The sequence below is a fragment of the Nicotiana sylvestris genome, chromosome 5 (genome assembly GCF_000393655.2).
Source record: "Nicotiana sylvestris chromosome 5, ASM39365v2, whole genome shotgun sequence".
NCBI lineage: Eukaryota > Viridiplantae > Streptophyta > Magnoliopsida > Solanales > Solanaceae > Nicotiana > Nicotiana sylvestris.
Window position 1 is genome coordinate 76,844,985 of NC_091061.1, and position 25,472 is coordinate 76,870,456.

At 37.2% G+C, this 25,472-nt stretch overlaps 1 protein-coding gene across 4 annotated transcripts; it reads right to left on the reverse strand.

Moving 5' to 3' along the window:
* Window positions 1-19,454: 19,454 nt before the first annotated feature.
* LOC104243407 (tropinone reductase homolog At5g06060) lies at window positions 19,455-25,472 on the reverse strand. Of its 4 annotated transcripts, XR_011407605.1 has the most exons (7): window positions 25,193-25,325; window positions 24,888-25,095; window positions 22,155-22,371; window positions 21,962-22,068; window positions 19,815-20,156; window positions 19,612-19,704; window positions 19,455-19,539 (listed from the first exon to the last, which is right to left on the reverse strand). XR_011407605.1 is itself a non-coding variant. In XM_009798586.2 (5 exons), exons 1-5 carry the CDS (start codon window positions 25,279-25,281, stop codon window positions 19,968-19,970), a joined length of 810 nt encoding a protein of 269 aa, XP_009796888.1. In that variant the 5' UTR covers window positions 25,282-25,341; the 3' UTR covers window positions 19,455-19,967. The 4 variants fall into 4 exon arrangements, 1 of the variants encoding a protein (XP_009796888.1); XR_715190.2 differs by adding an exon at window positions 21,250-21,407 and having other exon boundaries at window positions 19,455-20,156; window positions 25,193-25,472; XR_715189.2 differs by having other exon boundaries at window positions 19,455-19,704; window positions 25,193-25,335.

The following is a 25,472-nucleotide window of genomic DNA, read 5'->3' on the forward strand; positions in this document are numbered from 1 at the left end:
GATTATTTAAATTATTGATGATAGTAGAGGGACATATCAGACCCTTTGCCGTTATTATAATTTCCTCATATGTTATAAGACAATTTTCACCGGTTGAACTTTTTGAATTGAGTTAAGCTCAAAGTTCAATTTCTCACACACTTCTGATAGCAAGGCTAAAGGAAAGAAAGAGCTGGGAAGAACTAAATCTTCCACCAATAAAATATATAAGGTAGCATCTCGAGGATAAATTATTAGTTCCCTTCCTTGTTCTCGTTAGAATAAGCTGACTGAAATTCTGAATCAAGCTAATTTATTTTGATGCAAATATAAATCGATTTTAATTTGAAGAAGATGAATTGAACAAAACGACATGAAAGGAAGACGACATAGGAAAGTGTACTTCCAAGAAGGGAGCAAACAATAAGAACATTAACCCTTCTCTAGGGTCAGAAAATTTGCACTATCATCACAAAACTTCATTCAGTCAATAATTAAGCTGTCATAGTTAAAAAACTCAATAACTAGCTCTCCTGAAATAAAACTATCACAGGAGTATTGGTGAGGAGGAGGAATTACTAAAACAAAGGTTAACTACAATTCTTACCTAGAACAGATACTATTATAACAATATTCTAATAGAGGGTTTAATAAAAACAACGCCAGTCTTATTCATTTGGGTGAAAGTTTTAATACATCCAAACTGGAGTTGAAGGAAAGAGGAGCTATCAACATTGTTACAAGGCATATGTAAATAAAAGGACTATTGTAAGATCGGAAGCCTAATGGCGAACTAATTCAATAGCATGCTTTTTGGGTCACCTTTCCTTCGAATTGAAAGTTCCTTAGAGAGATGAACACACATCGAATGAGTTCAAAAGTATATTGCCATTTGCATAAGGCAAAAACCTTAAAACCCCCCTAAACTAGGCACGCATTATTGGTTACATCCTTGAATTATCCATGGTTTAATTACTCCCTATATTTGATTAATCTATAGCTATTACTCCCAGGAAAGTGGCATGCACTAACCTGCCACGTGAATTTTCCTGCCCATGTGGCATTTTTTGGAATACTAAAATATTTTTTTTTACCTTTTTAAGTGTGTTACTTTTTTAGCTAATCTTTTTCGAATAATATTTATAATAAAACTTGGCTAGAACTATATTTAGGTTAATTTTTTTATTTGGCTAAAAATAATAAAATTTTAGTTATTCTTTTTTGAAATTGACCCAAAATTAAAGATTTATACAGTTGAAATAAATAGTGTCACACCTCCTTTTTACCTACACCTCTGCGGAAGGGGTATAAGGGAGTTTTTCCAATTAAAGGATAATCGAAACGGAATTTATTATTAAAAGATTCAGAGTCGCCACTTGGGAGATTTATGGTGTCCCAAGTCACCAGTTGAATCCCGAATCGAGGAAAAGCTTGACTCTGTTTAACAGTCTGCGAACCAGAAATCCGAGTAAGGAATTTTGTTAACTCGGGAGAAAGTGTTAGACATTCCCGAGTTCCGTGGTTCTAGCACGGTCGCTCAACTGTTATATTCGGCTTAATTATCTGATTTTACACAATTAAGAACCTATGCGAAAATTTTAACTTTTAACCGCTTTTATTTAATTTTTAAAGAAGATTGAACGTCGTTTAAAACGTGTCTTTGGATCACGCCACATGAAATGCACCCGCAATCATAAACACATTTAGTCAAAGTTTTAAGATTTTGATTTGGATCACATGAAATGCACACACGAATTTAGGAAAGTAATGTTATTTAATGTCGCGCCTAAAGTGACTACGAAAGTTCAAATTAATAACAAAGTTTGCGAAGGCCATAGAAAATTCAATTGATGGCATAGCCTCGCTCTAAAATAACCGCGTTCAATTAGGAGATTGTAAGTCTCTAGATTAATCCACTCAAATGTCCAAAATACATAATACTAGGCACTAGTAAAATGAAATACATCACATCCTATAGCATAATGACAGAAGCAAACAATAAATCCCTGGCTGCAACAACTTGAGTATGTTAATCATCATCCACTTTCTATATGTAGTATTCAGTGTCTAACAACATTTACTAGTATTAGAATGTTGTAGAGATAGAGCTAATTTGACCACTACGAGAAACATGTGATCAGTTCATGCTAAGATATAAATGGACATGTCTAAACACTTAACAAAACATTTAATAAATGCAGCAATGGAGAGCAATAGGAAACTGGGAAAACAAGCAACGGATCCAGCTAACACTACCCAAAAATATCTTCCTCTTTGTTCTTTCATTTTGTCATTTCTTCGCACAGTTTAAATATACCAAAGTCCCACTACAGCCACTCTACGTGTTGACTAAATCATCCAAAAGTTAAACGATACAATAAATCAGAACAATAGCCTTCATGATGGTCGAACATATATAAACCAGTAATCCAAAATGATGAGGTTACTAGCTAATGAACAAAGAAAGCGCAAGAAACACATTCAAGAAATATCAAGTCCATTATCGATATCAGTTAGGATTAGTGAAGAGAAATGGACCTGAAATTCGAAAATAGGCCAACTAATTCAGATATTAACTTCAAACTCAAGCGAAACAACAGCAGTAGAGTCGAGCAAGAAACCGCAAGCAAAATCAAAACCTTGAAGCGAAAACCTCGTCGGATTCGGAACGGGCTGCCTTTAACGGCGACCTCCACACGATTCAAACTCAAATCCGGGTCCAAACATTAATTAAACTCCATGTTATTGAAAACCTGTTTGTGTGTATGTGTTCTGTCGCTGAAGCTTAGGTCTGGTAGGTGTAACGGTTGGTTGTATGTGGGAAGGTTGCTGATGGCTGTTGTGGTTGAGATCGAGTGAGGAAGCAGGGGCTGTTGGTTTTGGATCGATGGCTGAAACTTCACAGAATCGGAAAGGTGATGAAGAAGCTGGGGCCTTTAGGAGATGCAAGGGAATAGACTTGTCTCCATTGAAGAAGACGACGACAGGGGGGGTCCTTTGGAGAAAACGAAGTCAGGGGGTAGGGTCGACGACGAGTCTTCTCTGGCGAGCTTGAAGTGGCCTGCTGCGATCGCCGGTCTTGAAGAAGAAGCAGATGAGCAGTAGCTCTCTTGTCTCTCGTACAAGAAGAAGAAGCTCGATGATGGAGGGATCTATATTTTTTGGTTCTTAATCCTCCTACTATGCGCAGCTTTTTGCCCCTTTTCTTTTTTGGTAGATCTGATCTCCTCCTCTTCTTTTAGGTGTTAGTACTATTATATAGTAGTAGGGATTAGGTTAGGGGTATGGGCCTAGGAGTTATGGGCTAGGAAATTGGGCCAAAGACTAAAAAAATGGACTACAAGATTCATAACGACGAGATAAACCAACCCAAAACTAATTCCTCCTTCTAAAATTATATAATTATAATATAAAAATATAAAACTAATTTTGATTAATTAAACTAAACTATATTAAAAAATGAAACTATTTTTCTATTTTCAAGATTATATATAAAAATAAAAATAAGCTACTATTTTTGTATATTTTTATTTAAATTAATGAAAGATGCGTAAACTAAAATATTTTTTGTAAGTTTTATTTTCTTGTGATAAAATAAGGTAAAAGAGTAAAAATGAGTTGAAATATCTATATTAGGCGTAAATTAAATATTTACGTGCTAAAATATAAAAAATCTTGGGGAGAGTCAAAAATCACATGTCTACAGCTGCCCCTCTTTGACTGGAAACGCGCGGAGTTTTCAGACAAAGACTGACTAGAAAGGTTTTTGACCCGACCCTTATTTAAAGAAACCAAAACTAAGAGAAAAGGGGAATGTGACCGAGCCCTGGTATCTGAGCTGCCTACATATCCTTAGCGATAAAGGAATCAGACCACGTGCAATTCAGAGGTGAGTGAGATGATGGAGTATGCCGAAGTGGAGAGCCAGTCGAGGTGCCATTCTGCCGAGGTTCCGGTCTGCGGTCCTGATGTTACACCAAAAATCAAAACATGGAAAAGACTAGCTATGCCTATCAACTACAAGTTACAAGATTCCTATCTATAAGTCTTCTGAAGCTTGATCTTAAGTCTTGAGTAGTTCTTCATGCAGACTTCAGATTTAAACCTTGATGCTTGCTAGTTGCAGGTGCTAGTTCCCCCTTTTTCAGCGTTTCAGATCAAGACCAGGCATGTAGTGTTTGTGACCTCGGTCATGTCTTGAGCCGCCCATATCTTTCATCAACTTCTGCATCTGGATTAACTTCTTGCCTTTCTCTTTTTTTTTTGTTTATTGTGACTAACTTCTGTTGATCACTTCGGACTGTTGACTCGCATTCTTGCCGCGAGCTTCTTTTGTTGCTGACTTGAATTGCATTTTGAAGTGAATTCCCTTGTTTTTCAGGTGGGTGCCTGATTGCAAAATCTTGAACCGTCCTCCTTCGGAACTACTTTCCCTTGAAACTTGAATTGTCTTCCTTTGTTCTCCAGGTGGGCGCCTAGTTACTGACAGTTTCTGTGTTCCCTTATTCTCCAAGTGGGCTCCTGATTGTTGAAATTGAAATGTATTCCCTTGTTGTTCAGGTGGGCGCCTGATTGCTGAACTTGAAATGTATTCCCTTGTTCTTCAGGTGGGCGCCTGATTGCTAAACTTGAAATGTATTCCCTTGTTCTCCATGTGGGCGCCTGATTGCTGAACTTGAAATGTATTCCCTTGTTCTCCAGGTGGGCGCCTGATTTCCACAAAATAAACAAAACAAAGAAAACTTCTACCCGAGTTTGACATATTACCAAATATCACTAAGAACTTGAAACCTGAAACTTGAACTATACTCCCTTGTTCTCCAGGTGGGTGCCTGATTACTAAACTTGAAATGTATTCCCTTATTCTCCAGGTGGGCGCCTGATTGCTGAACTTGAAATGTATTCCCTTGTTCTCCAAGTAGGCGCCTGATTACCAAAACTTGAAATGTATTCCCTTGTTCTTCAGGTGGGCGCCTGATTACCAAAACTTGAAATCTATTCCCTTGTTATCCAAGTGGGCGCCTGATTACAAAAACTTGAAATGTATTCCCTTGTTCTTCAGGTGGGTGCCTGATTACCAAAACTTGAAATGTATTCCCTTGTTATCCAGGTGGGCGCCTGATTATAAAAACTTGAAAATGTATTCTCTTGTTCTCCAGGTGGGCGCCTGATTACCAAAACTTGAAATGTGTTCCCTTGTTCTCCAGGTGGGCGCCTGATTACCAAAACTTGAAATGTATTCCCTTGTTCTTCAGGTGGGCGCTTGATTACTAAAACTTGAAATGTATTCCCTTGTTATCTAGGTGGGCGCCTTATTACAAAAACTTGAAATGTATTCCCTTGTTCTCCAGGTGGGCGCCTGATTACCAAAAGTTGAAATGTATTCCCTTGTTATCCAGGTGGGCGCCTGATTACAAAAACTTGAAAATGTATTCCCTTGTTCTCCAGGTGGGCGCCTGATTACCAAAACTTGAAATGTGTTCCCTTGTTCTCCAGGTGGGCGTCTGATTGCTGAAACTTGAAATGTATTCCCTTGTTATCTAGGTGGGCGCCTGATTACAAAAACTTGAAAATGTATTCCCTTGTTCTCCAGGTGGGCGCCTGATTACCAAAACATGAAATGTGTTCCCTTGTTCTCCAGGTGGGCGCCTGATTGCTGAAACATGAAATGTATTCCCTTGTTTTTCAGGTGGGCGCCTGATTGCAACAAAAATAGACAAAATAAAGAAAATTTTCTGCCCCAGTTTGATGTTGGGCGCATTAAATCATGTTACCAAATATCTCTATGAATTTGAAAGTTAAATCTCATTATCCAGGAGGGTCCTGAAAACTCCTAGTTAAATGATGGCTTTAAAAATCTAAATTATATCTTCTAATAGTGTGACTCCTGCTACATCTTGTTATCTAAGTAAGTCTTAAACTACATCCCATTATCTAGGAGGGTCCTGAAAATTAAAAACCAAGTCTTATCTTAAGAGTGACTATTCTTTTCGGCCGAATTATGCTGCCCTACAACAGAACTTATGGTACATCTTGTTATCTAATGAAAATCTTAAAGCTAGATCCCATTATTCAGGAGGGCCCTAAAAATCCAAAATCAAGTATTATCTTAAAAGTGACAATTTTACGACTAAATTATATTACCCTACACCAGAACTTACGCTAAATGTTGTTATCTAATCGAAATCTTAAAGCTAAGTCCTATTATTCAGGAGGGTCCTGACAACTCTTAATTGAATCTTATCTTAAACATGCAAACTTTGAAATAAACTTATATTCCTTGGGGTACATTTATGCTAGATTTTGCTACTCGTGATTGTTTTGAATTTTAAACTAGGTCCCCTTTTCCAGGAGGGTCCTGAGAATTTCAAATTGAATCTTATCCTAAGCATGAAAACTTCAAAGCCAAACTTATATTTCCTCAAGGTAGAGCCTAGCTAGATCTTGTTACTCATGAACGTTTTGAATTTTAACTAAGTCTCATTGTCCAGGAGGGTCCTGAAAACTTAGAAACTAAATCCCATTATCCAGGCGGGTCCTGAGAATTTTAAACTAAATCCCATTATCCAGGAGGGTCCTGAGAATTTTAAAACTAAATCCCGTTATCCAGAAGGGTCCTGAAAACTTAAAAACTAAATCCCATTATCCAGGAGGGTCCTGGAAATTTTAAATTAAATCTCATTATCCAAGAGGGTCCTGAGAATTTTAAAACTAAATCCCGTTATCCAGGAGGGTCCTGAAAACTTAAAAACTAAATCCCATTATCCAGGAGGGTCCTGAGAATTTTAAATTAAATCCCATTATCCATGAGGGTCCTGAGAATTTAAAAACTAAATCTCATTATCCAGGAGGGTCCTGAAAACTTAAAAACTAAATCCCATTATCCAGGAGGGTCCTGAGATTTTGAAATTAAATTCCATTATCCAGGAGGGTCCTAAAAACTTAAAATTAAATCCCATTATCTAAGAGGGTCTTGAAAATTTAAAAACTAAATCCTATTATCCAGGAGGGTCCTGAAAACTTAAAATTAAATCCCATTATCCAGGAGGGTCCTGAAAATTTAAAAACTAAATCCCATTATCCAGGAGGGTTCTGAAAACTTAAAATTAAATCTCATTATCCAGGAGGGTCCTGAAAACTTAGAAACTAAATCCCATTATCCAGGAGGATCCTGAGAATTTTAAATTAAATCTCATTATCCAGGAGGGTCCTGAAAATCACAAGTCAAACCTGTCTGGTGCTTGCTTTTCCCCCTTACGGAGGGTTCCTCCGAAACAATAGAAATTTTCTGCCCCTGTTTCAAATCAAAGAAAAATCTTGTCAGTTTAAAAATATGGTGGTTGGTTTGTGGCCTTGACTTTGAGGGCGGTTGCTCCTTCACTTCTCATGATAACTGATTTCCACCCGAAGACCTTGCTTGTTCCTTGACTAATCACTTTCTCTGCCATCCTTATCACAGAAAATACCTTTTCTCCGTTCAGACCCAATACCCTCTATCTGTTGCATTACTCATGAACTAACATTTACCAACCTTTGTGTTTCACATGAATCTCAAAGCACGTCAATTGTCGTCCACTCAATATGCATGCTGTTCTTTCCTGACTTAACCCACTAGCATTGGCCTTGAGGTCTATTGCTCTTCACTTGCCATGATAACTTTGATTTCCATTCGAAAACCTTGCTAACCACTTTCTCTGTCATCCTTATCACAGAAAATACCTCTTCTCCATTTAGACCCAATACCCTCTATTTGTTGCATTGCTCATGAACTGACATTTACTAAACCTTTGTGTCTCACATGAATCCCAAAGTGCGCCAATTGCCACCTACTTAGTACGTATGTTGTTCTTTCTTGCTTAAACCACTAGCCTTGGCCTTGAGGTCTATTGCTCCTTCACTTGCCATGATAACTTTGATTTCTGCTTGGAAGACCTTGCTTGTCACTGGTTAACCACTTTCTTTGTCAATCTTATCACGGAAAATACCTTTGATCCGTTCACCCTACACCCCCTATCTATTGCACTGTTCACGAATTGAAATATACCAAACCTTTGTATTTCTCATGGACTCCAAAGCATGTTGATTGCTACCAACTCAGTGTGCTTGTTGTTCTTTCCTAACTTATGCCACTTTGATGTGTTGGCCAGATCCCGTTTTGTACAATTGAAAAGCTGGTGACAAATTTTGAAGTCATTTCTCACTTATTCTGACCAAACAGATTTAGGAAGAAGAAGTAAACAATACAAAAGGAACAGAGTGAAGGCATGACATGCACATGTTGATTAAGTGGCCTAATCTGTCAAACAAGTTTGATGTTTAACTCTTGTTATACCCCTAAACCGTGAAACTGGACTTCAGTGCTCCGATTATCCAATCTGATTCACAATCCTTATTCGACTTGTAGTGCCCGAAGGGTTTTCACCATCAAGCCTCTCTCATTCTGTTCTTTCTCTCAACTTACCATTGCCTTACGGTGCCCGCGAGGGTTTTCACCAATAAGACTCTCTCATTTTTAACATTTTTTAGCTCCCGTCGCCTTACGGTGCCTGTGAGGGCTTTCACCAATAAGACTCTCTCATTTTCATTATTTTTCTGCTTGGACCATAGTGTTGCCCCCGATATGAATTACCTCTCCTTGCTTGACTTGGAACCTCTCAAAGACTGATCGGAAGGTCTTTCTTTGGACCGTAACGTGGGCTTTTGGATACGGTTAAAAAAGAAAGGATATCAAAGGCTCAAAACAATTCACATGGGTTCAAAATTACAACTTTTGGAATCAGATTTCTTACAACAACCACAACTTCTGCCCCAGTTTCTTGCTTGGGGACTTTTGGATTTTTATTTTGATGAGACCGAACCGTGAGGCTGCCTACGTATCCTTAAAAGGAATCAGGTCGAACGTAGTTCATGTCATAGGAATTACTTTGTTGTTGTGATTTTCTCTTTTCTCTTTCTTTTCTTTCTCTTTCTTTTCTTTCTCTTTTTTGCTTTCTTTTTCTTTTTTTGTTGTTTTTCTTCTTTTTGTTTCTTTTCTTTCTCTTTTCATTCTTTCTCTCTCTTTTTCTCTTTTCTTTCTCTTTTTTTTTTCTTCCTTTACTTATCTTTTGCACTTGCGTTTCTGAACTTTGCTACTAATTCCAAAAGAGGGGTATGAAAGAAAATAAATGAGGCTCAAAGGGGTAACGAAGGATAAAGTGTTTAGATAGCAGAACAAAATGTTTTCGTCATTCCAATATTCAAAACATGCCAAGTACAAACAACACAATTAAACTAACCAAGGAAAACATTCGTAACACCTTTTGATTGTATCAGACTTGATGACCATATCCACACATTCGCCTTCCACATCTATTACATACAAAGCACAATTGGACAACACTTTCACTCTCACTACCACGAACGGCCCCCTACAAATTTGGGGAAAACTTGTCATTATCTTCACCCGATGCAGCATGATGCATTTCAATAGTGTGTTTTTATGTTCTATCTTCCCCAATTTCACACAATTCGGGCTTGAAGTGATCTCAAAATGCCTTCTCTTATTTCCCTCAAACGTCCCTACATCTTTAACATTGTTTCGTTGCTTCGTGACTAAACTGACTTTTAAAACCAGGCTGAGAATTACGCGTGCATGTCATGTCACTAGAGTCAACAGGAAAAGGACTATAAAAGGAAAAGAGAACTAACCAAAAATGACTAGAAATAACAGAAAATAGAAAATTGCATTAGACAGATGGTGAAAGGGTTTGGACAACAAAACAGACAAACTAGACTGGGGTTACAAACCTAGAACAAACCTAGAAAACACTAAGTGAGATAATACAACTAAAGGAACTAGACAAAATAAAGGATAGAAGGATTTGAGTAATAAGACGATATCCGGATTACAACCCTGCAATAACCCGGACAACAGAAATGACAACAAACTAAACCACCAAGCTCCTCTCCAACTGACCAAGAAATGGAATGTCTTTCCAATTACCAAGCACGGTATCTTAGCCACTGAATTCTGCATCAGCAATACTAGGACCTCCACAAGTCTTCATCACATTGTTCTTAACAAATTGCTTTTGGGTTCCTTTTGCTGGCTCGTTCTTAAGATCAACCCCCGATAGCGTTGGAAGCTTAGTAGCACGTGGACCTCCGAGGCTTCCAGATGAATTCTCACATTCCTTTCCAAAATAAACCATACCCACCATATGCACCTCATTATGCACAGGCGATGGACTTTGGCTAGTGTCTGCTGCATCTGAATTTTGCACGATAATGTCGCCTGCATCAATAAGCTTATGAATTGCTTTCTTCAGATTCCAACACTTCTCTATGTTATGTCCCGGGGCATCTGAGCAATATGCACACCTTTGAGAAAAATCAAACTTCTTTGACAGAGGGTTTGGCATTTTTATATGAATCGGCTTCAATATATCCAATTACTTCAACTTTTAGAACAAACTGGCATATGATTCTCCAATAAGGAGTGAAAGCCTTTTCTTTTATCAGCAACCTCTCATTCTTAAATGCTTGATTGGGCCGGAAACCTGATCCAGGGGGATTTTGGCAGGCTCGTGGGGGCGTGTAAGACATTTGGGGAAGTGGTGTGAGCCATCGCGGGCCTTGTGGGTGTGGAGCATATGGTGGTGCATTATGGATAGGGTACTGGGAAAGTGATGTGCGACTTTGGGAGTTTTGTGGGGAGAAGTAGCATTGGGGGGGATTACAAGCATATCCACGAGGTCGACATTGAGGCTGAAAGCGTTTAGCAAGAACGACCACTGGACCCTGTCATTGGCGGGGATCACCAACATCTTTTCTATCAATGGGAGGACTATCTCGAGCAATTTGTTCGTTCCATCTGAGCCAAAAATCCCTAAAACTTTTCTTGGGTTTCTTTTCCATTTGAGATAGGGAGGAGCGGTCTGGGACAACACCCGATCTATATTGAAAGTATCGAACAAAATCTTGAGCCATGTCACCCAATGTAGGCCACTTACCAACATCTTGACGATTATGCATTCCAAAGTTGCCCCAGTCAGGCTCTCACTGAAGTACGCCATCAACAAATCATCTTTCTCGCCAACACTTATCATTTTACTGCAATAATCCCTCAAATGGACTACTGAATCCCCACACCCATCATACAAGTTAAACTTTGGCACTTTAAACCCCACAGGCAGACGAACGTCGGGGGACATAGACAATTCTTTGTAAGACATGCTACCCTGGTCTCCCATTCCTTGCTTGTTCTTTAAGGACTGTTCTATGCCTTTTGGCCTCCTGAGTATCCCATCTCGCCCTTTTCTTCCTGTGAACTTTTCATTTTCAATATGAGATTCATCCCGCGGGCCCTGCTTGTATGAGTTAGGAACCTTGTGGGCAACCTTTAAGGGGTAATATTGGGAATCGTGAGCTTTGAGTGTGTGTTCATTGTTGGGGATGGTGGATAAGACAGGAGGGCAATTTTTGGGAAAGGTAATTGGAAGATGAGTGACGGAGCTACTAGGGTGGTTGGGAAAGCCATGATAAGCGGGTGGATCTGAAGAGTGTGGGGGATCATCTGGCACTGTGACCGGTGTTTAGGTAAGGGTAGTATTTAGGAAGCTAGGTGGTGGCAGAGGTGGTGCCTTCCTAGTCATCCAGACCTGATACATGTCCGCCATGTGTTGTCTTAACATCCTCACCTCTTCAACCAACCCATTGTCCTGTTCAACCAATTATTTTTGGGCACCTGTATTAACCAACTCAGTTTTGTTGTTGTCTGACATTGCCTTTTGACTTTATGTTGTGGAGAGGAGTTACTACTTCGAGGACCACAAACCAACCACCTTTCTAATATGAAGATATAACAAAATGAAGTCATCACGTTAGCGTTAGGGCATTTAACATAAGATAATCTCACTTTATGAGCAATGCACCTAGCCACAGTTATCGGTTCTAAAATGACTTCGAGGGTATGAAGGTCATTTGGCATCATCCCAATTTATTCATTTCAACCTCTCTTTTCTTTGTTTTTTTCTAGCACTTGCTTGATCATTTTCCTTCCTCTTTTTCTAATTTCACTCTTTTCTTTCCTCTCATTTCTCACATCCCACAATTTTATCTCTTTTTTTCTCTCTTTTTTTCTTTTTTTTCTTTTTTTTTTCTTTTCTTTTAATAGTAAAAAAATAATTCGATCGAACCCTATGTAGGTTGCTTATGTATCATGGCCCCGCATGAATCAGATCTTTGCGTAGTTCTGGAAGATCAGGAATAAAGGAAACAAACTGACGTTCTTTGTTTCTTTTTCTTTTTACCTTAATGACTACTCCGATGAGAAAAGAGAAACAAAAGAAGCAAGTCTTTTTTTGAATTTCCTAGACCTAATGTTCTATAACCTATCCTAAATTCAAACTTAACGGGTATGTATTTTTTTCTTTTTGAAACAAACACTCTATGGGAAATTGTTAAGGAAAAAAACCTACAAGAGAAAAACTTTTTTTTTGATTTTTTTTAGGGAGGAAATCTAAACAATAAACCAAAGAAAAATATTTTGAATTTTCATTTGATATCCCTGAAGAAATATTTCAAAACGAGAAATGAACAAGATAATTTTTTTTTTGAATTTCAAATTTTGATTACCTAAAGAAGAATTACTAATGATAAACCAAAGATAAAATATATATTTTTTCCTTCTATGTACAATATCCTAAAGTTCTAGTGAAAATAGAAAGAATTTTTTTTTGTTTTATTAATTTCCGAAAGAAGAACCACATAGGGAAACCTTTTTAGCTTTTGGAATTAATATCTTAAAGAAAACTTATAAAGAGATATCAAAAGAAAAAAAAAATCCATTTTTGTTTTTCAGTTTTTAGTCCTAGTATCCTAAGGGAAATATAAAAGCAAAAAAAAATTCAATATTTTTTTTGAGTTTTAGATATTAATTTCCTAAGGAAAAAACACCTCAAAATTTCATTTTTTTTTAATTTCTAGGAGTAGTATTTCTAAAGAAAATATTAACGGAAATATAAAACGCAAAATCTTTTTTTTTTTTGGATTTTTGAGTTATAACACACTTTTCAAATACAAAATAGAAAGTACAATAACAAAAAAAAAACTCGACATTACTGTACAAAATTAGAAAGTAAAAGACGACATAAAAAGTAAAACAAACTCAAAACATAAAAAATAAAAATAAAAATCTTCTTAAGCAACTCTTGAATACGCGATCCTGACTGGGTAGTCCTGGGCTGTCTGGCTAGTTTGAGATTTTTCTTTATAACCCGTAACATCCGAAGTAACCCGTCATCCATGTCATCATGGCAAAAGCATTTGAAAACCTGCTCAACAGCAGTCTGCATTGGAGCTGATGACTGTGGCAGTAAAAAAACATGGTTCCCACTAGAACATTCATCAATTCAGGCGTGTCATCTCCATCTGCTTCACCTTCTACGGATGAAACAAGAACATCATAAGATCGAAAAGCTTTTGTACAGAAAATAACCAATTCGGAGGCAGCTTCAGAAAATTCCTCAGGCCGAAGTAGGACTTGAAGCATCAATTGTATCAGCAGATACCTCATGGAATGAAATTTTTTGCGTCAAAACATGGGCCCAAGTTCCTCTCCAGTCTTGAGAGCTGAGACTCCATAGCCTGCAAATTTTGGAATGTTTCTTCATCATCATCGCTCAAGGACCTGAACAGTGAAACACAAGGAATGTTTCGCAATGTGGAAAGAAATCGCATGAAATAAACTCTAAGATCATGAGCTTCATGACCACTTGCCACAACATGAGGTCTTCTCCTTTTTGGGCATTTGACAGCAGTAATTGCACCTGCTCAATGCACATCTTACAGAGATCACTTGAAATGGCAGACTTTGGCCACCTAAACTTCTCCTCCAATTCAAAGATGTCACTTCAGTTCCAAGAGTTGAAGAGAATAAACCCTGAATGGCAAGAAATTTGAGAATTTCTCTCTGCACCCTGAACCTTGCATTTGTATCCAGAGGTAGATGCTTCAAGTTGTTGGGAAGTGACTCTATAACCCAGCCTTTGAAAAAAAATCTGAGGTTCCTATCGATCCAACAGAATCCTTATCTTCTATGGAACCAATGTCTGAGTTGTCATTTGTTGTTTGACTCTGATCTGAAGGCTCCTCTGTAGCAGGGCCTTCATCAAGGAACACGTCAACCAAGTTCTCAATGCGAAGCATGCATCCAGACTCAGTGTTAAATTCATCCATCAATTCTTTTACTGTTTTTGACCTAGTGATGCAGTCGAATTTCCCATTACTATGTTTCTGTAAAGCCACGATAATTGCCACTCTTCTAACATCATCATGCTTGACCTAGTTAGATAATTCTCAAAAAAAGTATTGAATGGTTTTGAATAGTCAATCATGTTTTGTGGAAAGTATATCCATTAAGCAATGTACAACTTTGAAAGAAAGGATGTTGTAGACCCACGAAGCACGCAATTTTGGAAGGAGAAGCAGAAGAAAATTAAATGCCAGGTTCTTGCGATCATGAGATGATAAAAGAAGTGATCCTTCAATGATAACTTCACAAAAGTTTTTAAGATTTTTCACAATATCTTCTTCTGCTGAGCAACCCTTCCTGCTTTTTTATGCTTTTTCCTTGAACTTAAAGCTTCTGAGGGATCAAAATCATGTGGAACATGTTCAAGTAAGAGAGTATTTACCAAGGAATACCATACACTATCAGTTCGTGGGTGACAGAAGATGGACTCCTTTAAGCAATTTGAAAGCAAGGAAAGATGTTCCATAGTAAATAGCATGTCCGGGCTATAAGGAAAAGGGAGCAACTTCCCAAACTTTTATCATCTACACTAGTTTTTCACGTATAGTAAGGGCAAGAAGCAAAGCATCGGGATTTCAACTTCTGTTGCACCTTCAAACCACTTTTTAAGTCCAGGAGCTTCAAGTATATGTTTCAAGGAAGCTTCGACAGGTAACTTGCCAATTACCTCTGCAACAATTGAGACAGCAAGCTCTTGTAAGTACAGCTTCTTTGTTGCCAGCGAGAGTAGAGAACCAACAAACTCTTTAATATAAGGAATCTTATTATCAACAGTCCACTTTAAGTTAATTTCCCTGATATTGCAATATCCCCAGAAGTAAACAAGCATCCGAATAGGCAATCTTTGTCCTGATCCTCCAACAAGTCGACAGTTAACTTGAACAGTGCATCCATTTTTATGCATGGAAATGCACTAACCAATACTGTCAGGCCTAATGCAAATCCTTGCCTTGCACACTCTCTCGATGAACGAAAGGCCACGAATGAGCCTTCGAACTGCATATCTCAAACCAGGGGCACAATTATTCAACCCGTCATCCTTTTCAGCTTCCAATTTGAGTTGACCATCGATCAGTTGGACATATTCAAGACATGATTGTGACTATTTTTCTGAAATTAACCTATGTGGCTAAAAATGTAAGATTTGACTAAAACCTCGCGAAGCCAAGAACCTAAATTCACTAGGAAGACCGGACCCTATGTGGGTTGCCTACGTATCACGCCCCGAAAGATGAGAATCAGGTATACGTAGTTCGGGCAGATTGGACAGGGGCGAAAAATAAAATAACAACTAATTCAGAGGAAAAAAAATATTTTTTTGGTCTTTTGTTTTGAAAAAAAATGATGAAACATGTAAACATCTTTTTGGATTTTCTTTTCTAAATTTTTTTTATTTTTTCCCTTTTTTAGAAAAATGAAAGGGAAAATGCAAACTCTTTTTTTGGATTTTTTTTTCATTTTCAATTTTTTTGGTTTTTTTGAAAATGTGTGCAAGAAAATTATTACTGGGCCCCACTTGCTTCAATTTTTATACTTCAACCTCTTTTCTTTCTTATTTTTTTTTCTTTTTCCATTTACCCTCAACTATCATTAGTCCGCCAAATGATCCTTTTACCCTTGAAAAAAAAATGCAACATGTAGCACATAGGATGCATCAAGATGGTCTATTATTTTGGGTACACCTGTCCTAGACGGATCCAACCCCTGTGTTGAGTCCCCAAAGTCAAAATGCACATGATGCAAACAAGCGTTCCTACTAGGGATCCGGCATGAGGCTATGTTATACTAGGTTTGAAAACTTAGGTTTATTGTTCTAGACCTGGCTTACCCGAGCGGACAGCTTGAGCCGAGGAGGGGCAGCGTACCGGGAATACAGAAGCTTCACCGGTTTTGCAACTTGTCTGAACCTCGTTCTAAAATTGGATAAGACTCTAGACAGAAGAGAAGTCACACGAAGTGCACACTCCTCCATGATTTAGAAGACTCAGAAAGAAGAAGGGTTTCGTAGCAGTTCATATATAGTTCACAGAATATCAAAGCGGTAAAAGCAACACTTAGCACATTAGGCCCAAACATGTAACAAAATCAGATAATAAATAAAGCCAACTATAACAATTCATCTAAGCTCAAATTCTGAACCTTGAACCAGAGATTCTGGGTTCGATCCCCAACAGAGTCGCCAGAGCTGTCACACCTCCTTTTTACCTACACCTCCGCGGAAGGGGTATAAGGGAGTTTTTCCAATTAAAGGACAATCGAAACGGGATTTATTATTAAAAGATTCAGAGTCGCCACTTGGGAGATTTATGGTGTCCCAAGTCACCGGTTGAATCCCAAATCGAGGAAAAGCTTGACACTGTTTAACAGTCCGCGAACCAGAAATCCGAGTAAGGAATTCTGTTAACCTGGGAGAAGGTGTTAGGCATTCCCTAGTTCCGTGGTTCTAGCACGGTCGCTCAACTGTTATATTCGGCTTAATTATCTGATTTTACACAATTAAGAACCTATGCGCAAATTTTAACTTTTAACCGCTTTTATTTAATTTTTAAAGAAGATTGAACGTTGTTTAAAACGTGTCTTTGGATCACGCCACATGAAATGCACCCGCAATCATAAACACATTTAGTCAACGTTTTAAGATTTTGATTTGGGTCACATGAAATGCACACCCGAATTTAGGAAGGTAATGTTATTTAATGTCGCGCCTAAAGCGACTACGGAAGTTCAAATTAATAACAAAGTTTGCGAAGGCCATAAAAAATTCAACTGATGGCAAGCCTCGCTCTAAAATAACCGCGTTCAATTAGGAGATTGTAAGGCTCTAGATTAATCCACTCAAATGTCCAAAATACATACTACTAGGTACTAGTAAAATGAAATACATCACATCCTATAGCATAATGACCGAAGCAAACAATAAATCCCTGGCTGCAACAACTTGAGTATGTTAATCATCATCCACTTTCTGTATGTAGTATTCAGTGTCTAACAACATTTACTATTATTAGAATGTTGTAGAGATAGAGCTAATTTGACCACTACGAGAAACATGTGATCAGTTCATGCTAAGATATAAACGGACATGTCTAAACACTTAACAAAACATTTAATAAATGCAGCAATGGAGAGCAATAGGAAACTGGGAAAACAAGCAACGGATCCAGCTAACACTACCCAAAAATATCTTCCTCTTTGTTCTTTCATTTTGTCATTTCTTCGCACAGTTTAAATATACCAAAGTCCCATTACAGCCACTCTACGTGTTGACTAAATCATCCAAAAGTTAAACGATACAATAAATCAGGACAATAGCCTTCATGATGGTCGAACATATATAAACCAGTAATCCAAAATGATGAGGTTACTAGCTAATGAACAAAGAAAGCGCAAGAAACACATTCAAGAAATATCAAGTCCATTATCGATATCAGGTAGGATTAATGAAAAGAAATGGACCTGAAATTAGAAAATAGGCCAACTGATTCAGATATTAACTTCAAACTCAAGCGAAACAATAGCAGCAGAGTCGAGCAAGAAACCGCAAGCAAAATCGAAACCTCGTCGGATTCGGAACGGGCTGCCTTTAACGGCGACCTCCACACGATTCAAACTCAAATCCGGCTCCAAACATTAATTAAACTCTATGTTGCTGAAAACCTGGTTGTGTGTATGTGTTATGTCGCTGAAGCTTAGGTCTGGTGGGTGTAACGGCTGGCTGTACGTGGGAAGGTTGTTGATGGCTGTTGTGGTTGAGATCGAGTGAGGAAGCAGGGGCTGTTGGTTTTGGATCGATGGCTAAAACTTCACAGAATCGGAAAGGTGATGAAGAAGCTAGGGCCTTTAAGAGATGTAAGGGAATGGACTCGTCTCCATTGAAGAAGATGACGACAGGGGGGGGGTCCTTTGGAGAAAACGAAGTCAGGGGGTGGGGTCAACAACGAGTCTTCTCCGGCGAGCTTGAAGTGGCCTGATGTTATCGCCGGTTTTGAAGAAGAAGCAGATGAGCAGTGACTCTCTTGTCTCTCGTTCAAGAAGAAGAAGCTCGATGAGGAGGGATCTATAATCCTCCTGCTATGCGCAGATTTTTGCCCCTTTTCTTTTTTGGTAGATCTGATCTTCTCCTCTCCTTTTAGGTGTTAGTAATATTATATAGTAGTAGGGATTAGGTTAGGGGTATGAGTCTAGGAGTTATGGGCTAGGAAATTGGGCCAAAGACTGAAAAAATGGACTACAAGATTCATAACGACGGGATAAACCAACCCAAAACTAATTCCTCCTTCTAAAATTATATAATTATAATATAAAAATATAAAACTAATTTTGATTAATTAAACTAAACTATATTAAAAAATGAAACTATTTTTGTATTTTCAAGACTATATATAAAAATAAAAATAAGCTACTATTTTTGTATATTTTTATTTAAATTCATGAAAGATGCATAAACTAAAATAGTTTTTGTAAATTTCATTTTCTTGTGATAAAATAAGGTAAAAGAGTAAAAATGAGTTGAAATAGCTATATTAGGCCTAAATTAAATATTTACGTGCTAAAATATAAAAAATTTTGGGAGGGTCAAAAATCACATGTCTACAAATAGTCATTGCAACAAAAGAAGAAAGAAAAAGAGTGTACAATTGCAAGTTCACTATTTTGGCTATACCTTTTTTACTTGATAAAAAATAATGGAGTTGTAGCCAGTTTTTTATTACTGATTTAACTCGAAAATAAAAATACACAATTAAAATAAATAGCAATTATATCTAACGCAAAAAATAACAGAAAATACACAACTAGTACTCCATTATTTTGCTAAAAGTATTCTATTTGGCATTGATGGAGTTCCAACCAAACTTTTTACAAATTTGACCCAAAAAAAAAAAGAAGAAATATGCAGTTAGAACAAATAGACAATATATCTATAAAAGAAATTAAAAAGAATAAAAGTAAGAGTAAAGTCCACATTGTATGTTAAGATGAAGCAACAAGAAATACATAGTTATAGCAAATAAATCATTATATATGACTATATGACATTAAAAGTTAAAAAATAACCTACTTGAAAGTTGATTTCTCGATTTTTCTTCACTCTCGCACACTTAAAAGAGAGTGCACCCACACACTTTGACACATCAACATCCAGGGGGTAAAGACTCTCAAAAGGCCAAGTTCAAGGAGGTAATTAAGACCACAAATAGTTTACGACTATAACTAATAATTCGTGCCAAGTTTAGAGAGGTTTCAAGGTATTCTGCCTTTGCATAATCCTATACAAACATGTGCAAATAATCAAAAAGTTTCCCATCCTACAGTTTAAATGAAATACAGAATTGCACTACCTTCTCAACAAGGATGAAATACAGAATTGCACTACAACAAAGGAACCTTAAGGAACGTGCAAAGCTCAGAAATAACATAGCATGATACGCAACCTGCAACACAATCATATGCTGTTCTTAGATAAATATAAGAAAAAGATAAAAAAACTAGAGTTTATACTCATATAAGAAGGGGCATGCAGGGAAAATTAATGAGCAAATGCCTTATTATGATCCCATGTATAAGGATCAAGGAAGATATGAAATAGAGCTTTTATTTCATGATGGTTTCAGCTTGATCAGTAAGAAACAAAGAGCATGAGTATCTGCAGACGCAAGGCATAAGCTGCACTATCATCTCTAGACGAAAACACATATCAGTAGCTTGTCATTTCGAACCCATTGACTGTGAAACCTCCATCAACTGCTATAACTTGCCCGGTGATGTACGATGCTCCAGGTAGACAAAGATAAGCTACCAGGGATGAAACTTCTTGAGATTCTCCAGGGCGTCTAAGGGGAGTTCTAGATATTACTCCATCCAAAAATGTTTTATTTTCGAGCAACTGCAAAAGAAAAACATAAAATTCAGCAAAAATTGGAGAATATGCAGTTAAGTGAAAAGATTATATAAATATAACTCCAGGAAGGGCTAGATTCAATAACATTAACTCCAGTTAACAAATCTCTCAAGCTGCTACTGCTCAGTGCTCACATATAAAATCCTGAAGCATTCTCCACAAGAAATGAAATTGGCTCCATTAAGATATGAATCATCAACATGTTTTGACAATACATATAACCAAAAGAAACTCTAGTCTTCGAAAACATTGCAATCATGACATAATTCTCTACACAAAGAAAAGTCAGCAAATACAAATTTTCCTGTCACATTCAGGGGATTTTTTTCCTTTTAGGAAACAAAAAGATACTAAAAGACAGGGTTAACCATTTCCGGTCAAATGCCACTTCTATAAATATTTTACCACAGTTAAATATGCTTAACAATATAAGAATATGAAATTAAATAAACTTTATTCACAAAAAAAAAGTATGATTTCAAAGGAAAAATATGCTGTCAAAGGCAAAAAGTTCTAAGACGTGCTCCATGTCTATTGGGGCTTTATTAAAGTGTGGGCTTTAGCTTTAAAAAGTGCAATGAAGGGAAAAAATAAAAAATATATATGTATTCAAGAAAAAAGTAACAAGTTCATTCGTAATGTTTTCCTTAACTTATTTGCCGGTTATATTTGTTGTTTAGTACCGCTTGAATCAAGATAGAGCTCATGGGCAATGAGGCACGGTACCTTAGTGCCTTCCCTACATTGAAGCACAGCTTAAGCGAGTGGAAGCACGCTCCCTGAGCTTTTCTGAGCTTCAGAGCTAAAACACACCTTAAATGAGCCTTTGACAACACTGGAAAATGATTGAAACATAGATCTAAAGACCTGGAAAAGCACAGTAACTATTCGCCATATGCTATTCCTTTTCCAAATGAAACACCGAAAATCATGAAATTATATTAAGGGTCTATATGAATACAAGTGCTTTAGCAGATTGCTACCAGTTATTTACTCAACATCCAATACATTCCTTAAATGAATGCAACAGGAATACAAGTTGTATAAAACAATATGCAGAAGATCCAATAGATATTACCAAGGGGTGTGGTGGGATGAATGAGATCCCTCTACCCTTAACCGGAGGTCTCAAATTCGAGCCCTTGGAATGAAGAAACCCCTAGTAAGGAACGGTCCCCTCTTTAACGGGCCTACGCAGTGCGAATCCAGACCAATCAGGTTAAAGGGTTCCAAAGACTGAATGAAGAAGAAGAAGATCCTTCAGACGATATACATAATGAATTAGGTAGTTATTATAAAGCTCATGACAAGCTATTTTCACATTTATGATACACCATGTAAGTTCATGCTAAAAAATACAAGACTTATTATACAGTACAGTTAATTTGAGTCTATAAGTTAGATGACGGCTAACCCATGTTCTTGTGCAATGGCTGTTTTTCAATTTGACCTATGCCACTTTGTGCAACAGGCACAGGTATTCTTTAGCACAAGGCAAAAGAATAGTTTGCTATGTGCTCATTGTGTGGCATGCCGTATATTTAGTTTTTTCTTATGACTGTAAAAACTCTTAAAAGGTCATTTTGTGAGCCTGTTAAGTAGTCTGAACTGCAGTATGCACCAAACACAACTTGAGAGAATTAATAAATGAAAAACGTGTAAATCCTCCGTGTGGGCCTCGGCGAAATCAAAGAAATGTTTTGCCTCAGGTAACTTGTATCTTCAATCGGCAAGTACTTGCACGAAGAGATTCATAAACTCAAATGCATAAGCAAGATGAAGAATATTACATGTTCTACCAAAGACGTCCTTATATACCACGGGGCAACACCATTAACCCGAATGCTATCTTTTGCCCATTCACAAGCCAGATTTCGCGTGAGCTGATTCAATGCCCCTGAAGTTAGTAAAGAAAAAAAAACTCAACACTCTATCTTCAATTGTTTAACAACTCAAAAGAGTGATAGTATTAGTACAGCTAACCTTTTGTTGCTCCATATACTGAACCAGAGGACAGGTGCACCAGACCAGCAACAGAAGAGATAAAGACAACAGATCCATTTCCAGATGCTTTCAAAAGAGGGTGAGCAAGTTGACACAGATGGTATGCAGATTCTAAGTTGGTACTAAGCAGACGGGCATATTCTTCAGCAGTATAATGGGTGGTGGGCTTCCTAATGTTTGTCCCCACATTGTTTACCTATGGCCAGAAGATATGACAATTATGTGGTTCAAAAAAAATTTACACTGTCTGAAAATTGGGCCATCTAAAAACAGAAACATACACGTACAAGAGCAACAGATTGGGAATCAACAGTTTCTGTAGGACTTCTTTTTTGCACAAATAACAAGTAAAAATCCTTATGAAGCTTTAAAGGATCGTATTGGAATTTAGAGTCTGAAAACACATGCGACAACACCATTCAAATGAGAACCTTAACAATCACATATATAGACTATAGTCTAAGAGAACCTATAATGTTAATGCTAAGTAAGCTCTTTTCTATCTATATGTCCTATTCTTTCACCATTAAACCAGTACTAACCAGTGATAAATCGTGGTGTATGCGCACCCTTCCTATTGGCCAAAATCCTGAAAAATATAGACATAATATGTTTATAATGGCTATATATCATTACTATGCACTCATGTGCATGGCGAAACTGAAGACTCTGTCACTCATCAATCACTATTAAGGATCTCCTTGTGAATATCATCCCTATTTTTTACATGTGCGACTCCTCTTTTGTCCTTATCTTTTATTTCTTCCTGAAAAAGCTAATCTCGATTCACACCTTCTTTGAAAAACTTTAATTTTTATCCAATAATATAACTGATAGATATGCTTTCCTGACTTGTTAACATTTTGTCTCCTAATTCAGCTTCTAATTTTACTTAATAGATTGAATTAAAAGAAAAATCAAACTCTCAGGTGGATGATCAGTTTATTTGCATATGAACCAACAACTTAGTAACCCAAACAGAACTCAAAATTGACCAAACTGACTCATATACACTCATATTTTTGTGGCTAGTGGCATGCCTATATTAAGGAAAAGATGGTGTACACCCATGGTTTCCAGATCGTGGATCCACCTGGTGTTAACAATGTTGAGATTCGCTAAATTGGTTCCTGATGGAAGTCACATATAAATTGAAATACTACTCATAGTTCAAACAAACTAGCTCCGCAACTACTAAGTGTTAGCATAACGTTTGGCTTATATTCAGTTTTAAAGCACTACAATACAATACTCTCTATGGAAAAGGGCCAAATGTGTCCCTGTACTATCGGAAATTAGTTATCAGTACCCTCCATTATACTTTCCTTCACTATCCACCCCTACTGTTACCTATTTTAATATTTATGCCCCCACATCTAACGGACCATTTTTTTAAGACACGTGGCATCATCTTAAAAAGCCTAACCATCTATCTTTTTACCCAACCCGTTCAGCCCGACCCCGTATTCATCCCTACAAAGGCTTTCTTCTCCAAAATTTTGCCCCATCTGAGTCGATTTCCCTCTGTTTTAATTTCTCTCTTCACCTTCCTTCTTAAGATCACGGGTAGGGCAGATGATTACTATGTTCTTGAGTTGTGTATATTATATTAAAAAAGTTGTACTTCACAAACGAGTGTATTATTGTGTTATTGTATGATTTCGAATTGGAGTCCTTGTTCTTCTTCTTTAAAAATCTCCATCAAATGGTAGCATGAGTTTCTAATGAGAGCTGCAGAGTGATCCCCACACAAAAGAGAAACAAATCTGAAGTCTAGGAATAAACTAGTAATACTGTTATTTGAATGCATCGAACCCACAAAAACTCTGCACCTTTTGCTTCTTTTCTTGAAAAAAGAAGAAAGCAAATTTAACTAATATATACATACATCCATTTTCTAAAAATGTTCGATTTTTTTACATATGTCGATAATTGCAGGAACATATATGCAAATACTGGTGTATTCTCGACCTTCATCTTCTCTAACTCACTTTAGAGAGGTGAACATGAAAAGCATTTAGAATGTTTAATCAATTTTAAACCCTAGTTTTGCAGAAAGCTTTTTTAGGGGTGAATGGAGGGATACCGGGTCGGGCTGGACGGGTAGGGTAAAAGGGTAGATGGTTAGGCTTTTTAAGATCGTGTCACGTGTCTTAAAAAATGGTTCGTTAGATGTGAGGGCATAAATATTAAAATGGGTAACGGTAGGGGTGGATAACGAAGGAAAGTATAACAGAGGGTACTACAGGGACACATTTGGCCCTTTTCCGTACTCTCTATCTCAATTTATGTGACTTTTTCATTTTTAGCCTGTTACAAAAGTATGACACCTTTCTATCTTTAGTTAACTTTCTTATTTGATTTATAACCACACAAATATTTATGTCTTATTTTAAACCATACGTTTCAAAATACTTTCTTTCTTTTTAACCATTTTTTGGCAGATTTTGACAAAAATCTTCAAATCCCAAAAATAACTATATAGTAGTTTTTGAAATTTTCTACTCATAAAACTTTAAATAACTTCAAATTCTTTTAAAGTAAAAGATGTCCAAACACAACTTCTTTGCATCTCATCCTTAGAAACTCATTTTTTCAAGTTTCAATCAAATCTATGTCCAAACACTAGCTAAGATTATATGGGCAGTCAAACACGATCACATTAAACTAAAACCGAGGGTGTAATAGAAGAATCGGGGTTATAGAACTAACAAGAATGTTCAGCTTTCCATCGAAAGCAGAGGAGACATTTTCCATGAGCTGAACTCTCTGCTCCCTTGAAGAAGCATCGCAAACAGAACCCTTGACTTGAAGGCCTTTTTCTGCCCACTCTTGCAAGCGTTCGTTGAGTTCTGCTTGATTCCGTGAACAAGTATACACTGTCGCACCCAGTTCCGCTAGTTCCTCCACAACCGCATGCCTAAGAAAAGATGGCCATAAATTGAGGAATGGAATACTCATCCAAATTGAAACGCAGATCCATTTACAAAAACAAAGATTTTGGAGTTCGGTTTTACCCAATTCCACGAGTGCCGCCGGTTACGAGGGCGGTAAACCCTGAAAGAGACCATCTGGAACTGCTCCCACTACTCGCAACCTTCGCCATGGATTACTTTCTTAGAGATTTTAACTTCAAATGAGGGAGAAATAGAAGGATATTGTAATAGTAGTAGTAGTATTAGAATTCGAGATTAATATTAAAGAATACTAATTATGTAAAACAATAATTACAACAAAATTATTTTGAGCATATTATATTTAATTATCTTGACAAAAATTCAATTGCTATCTTATCTC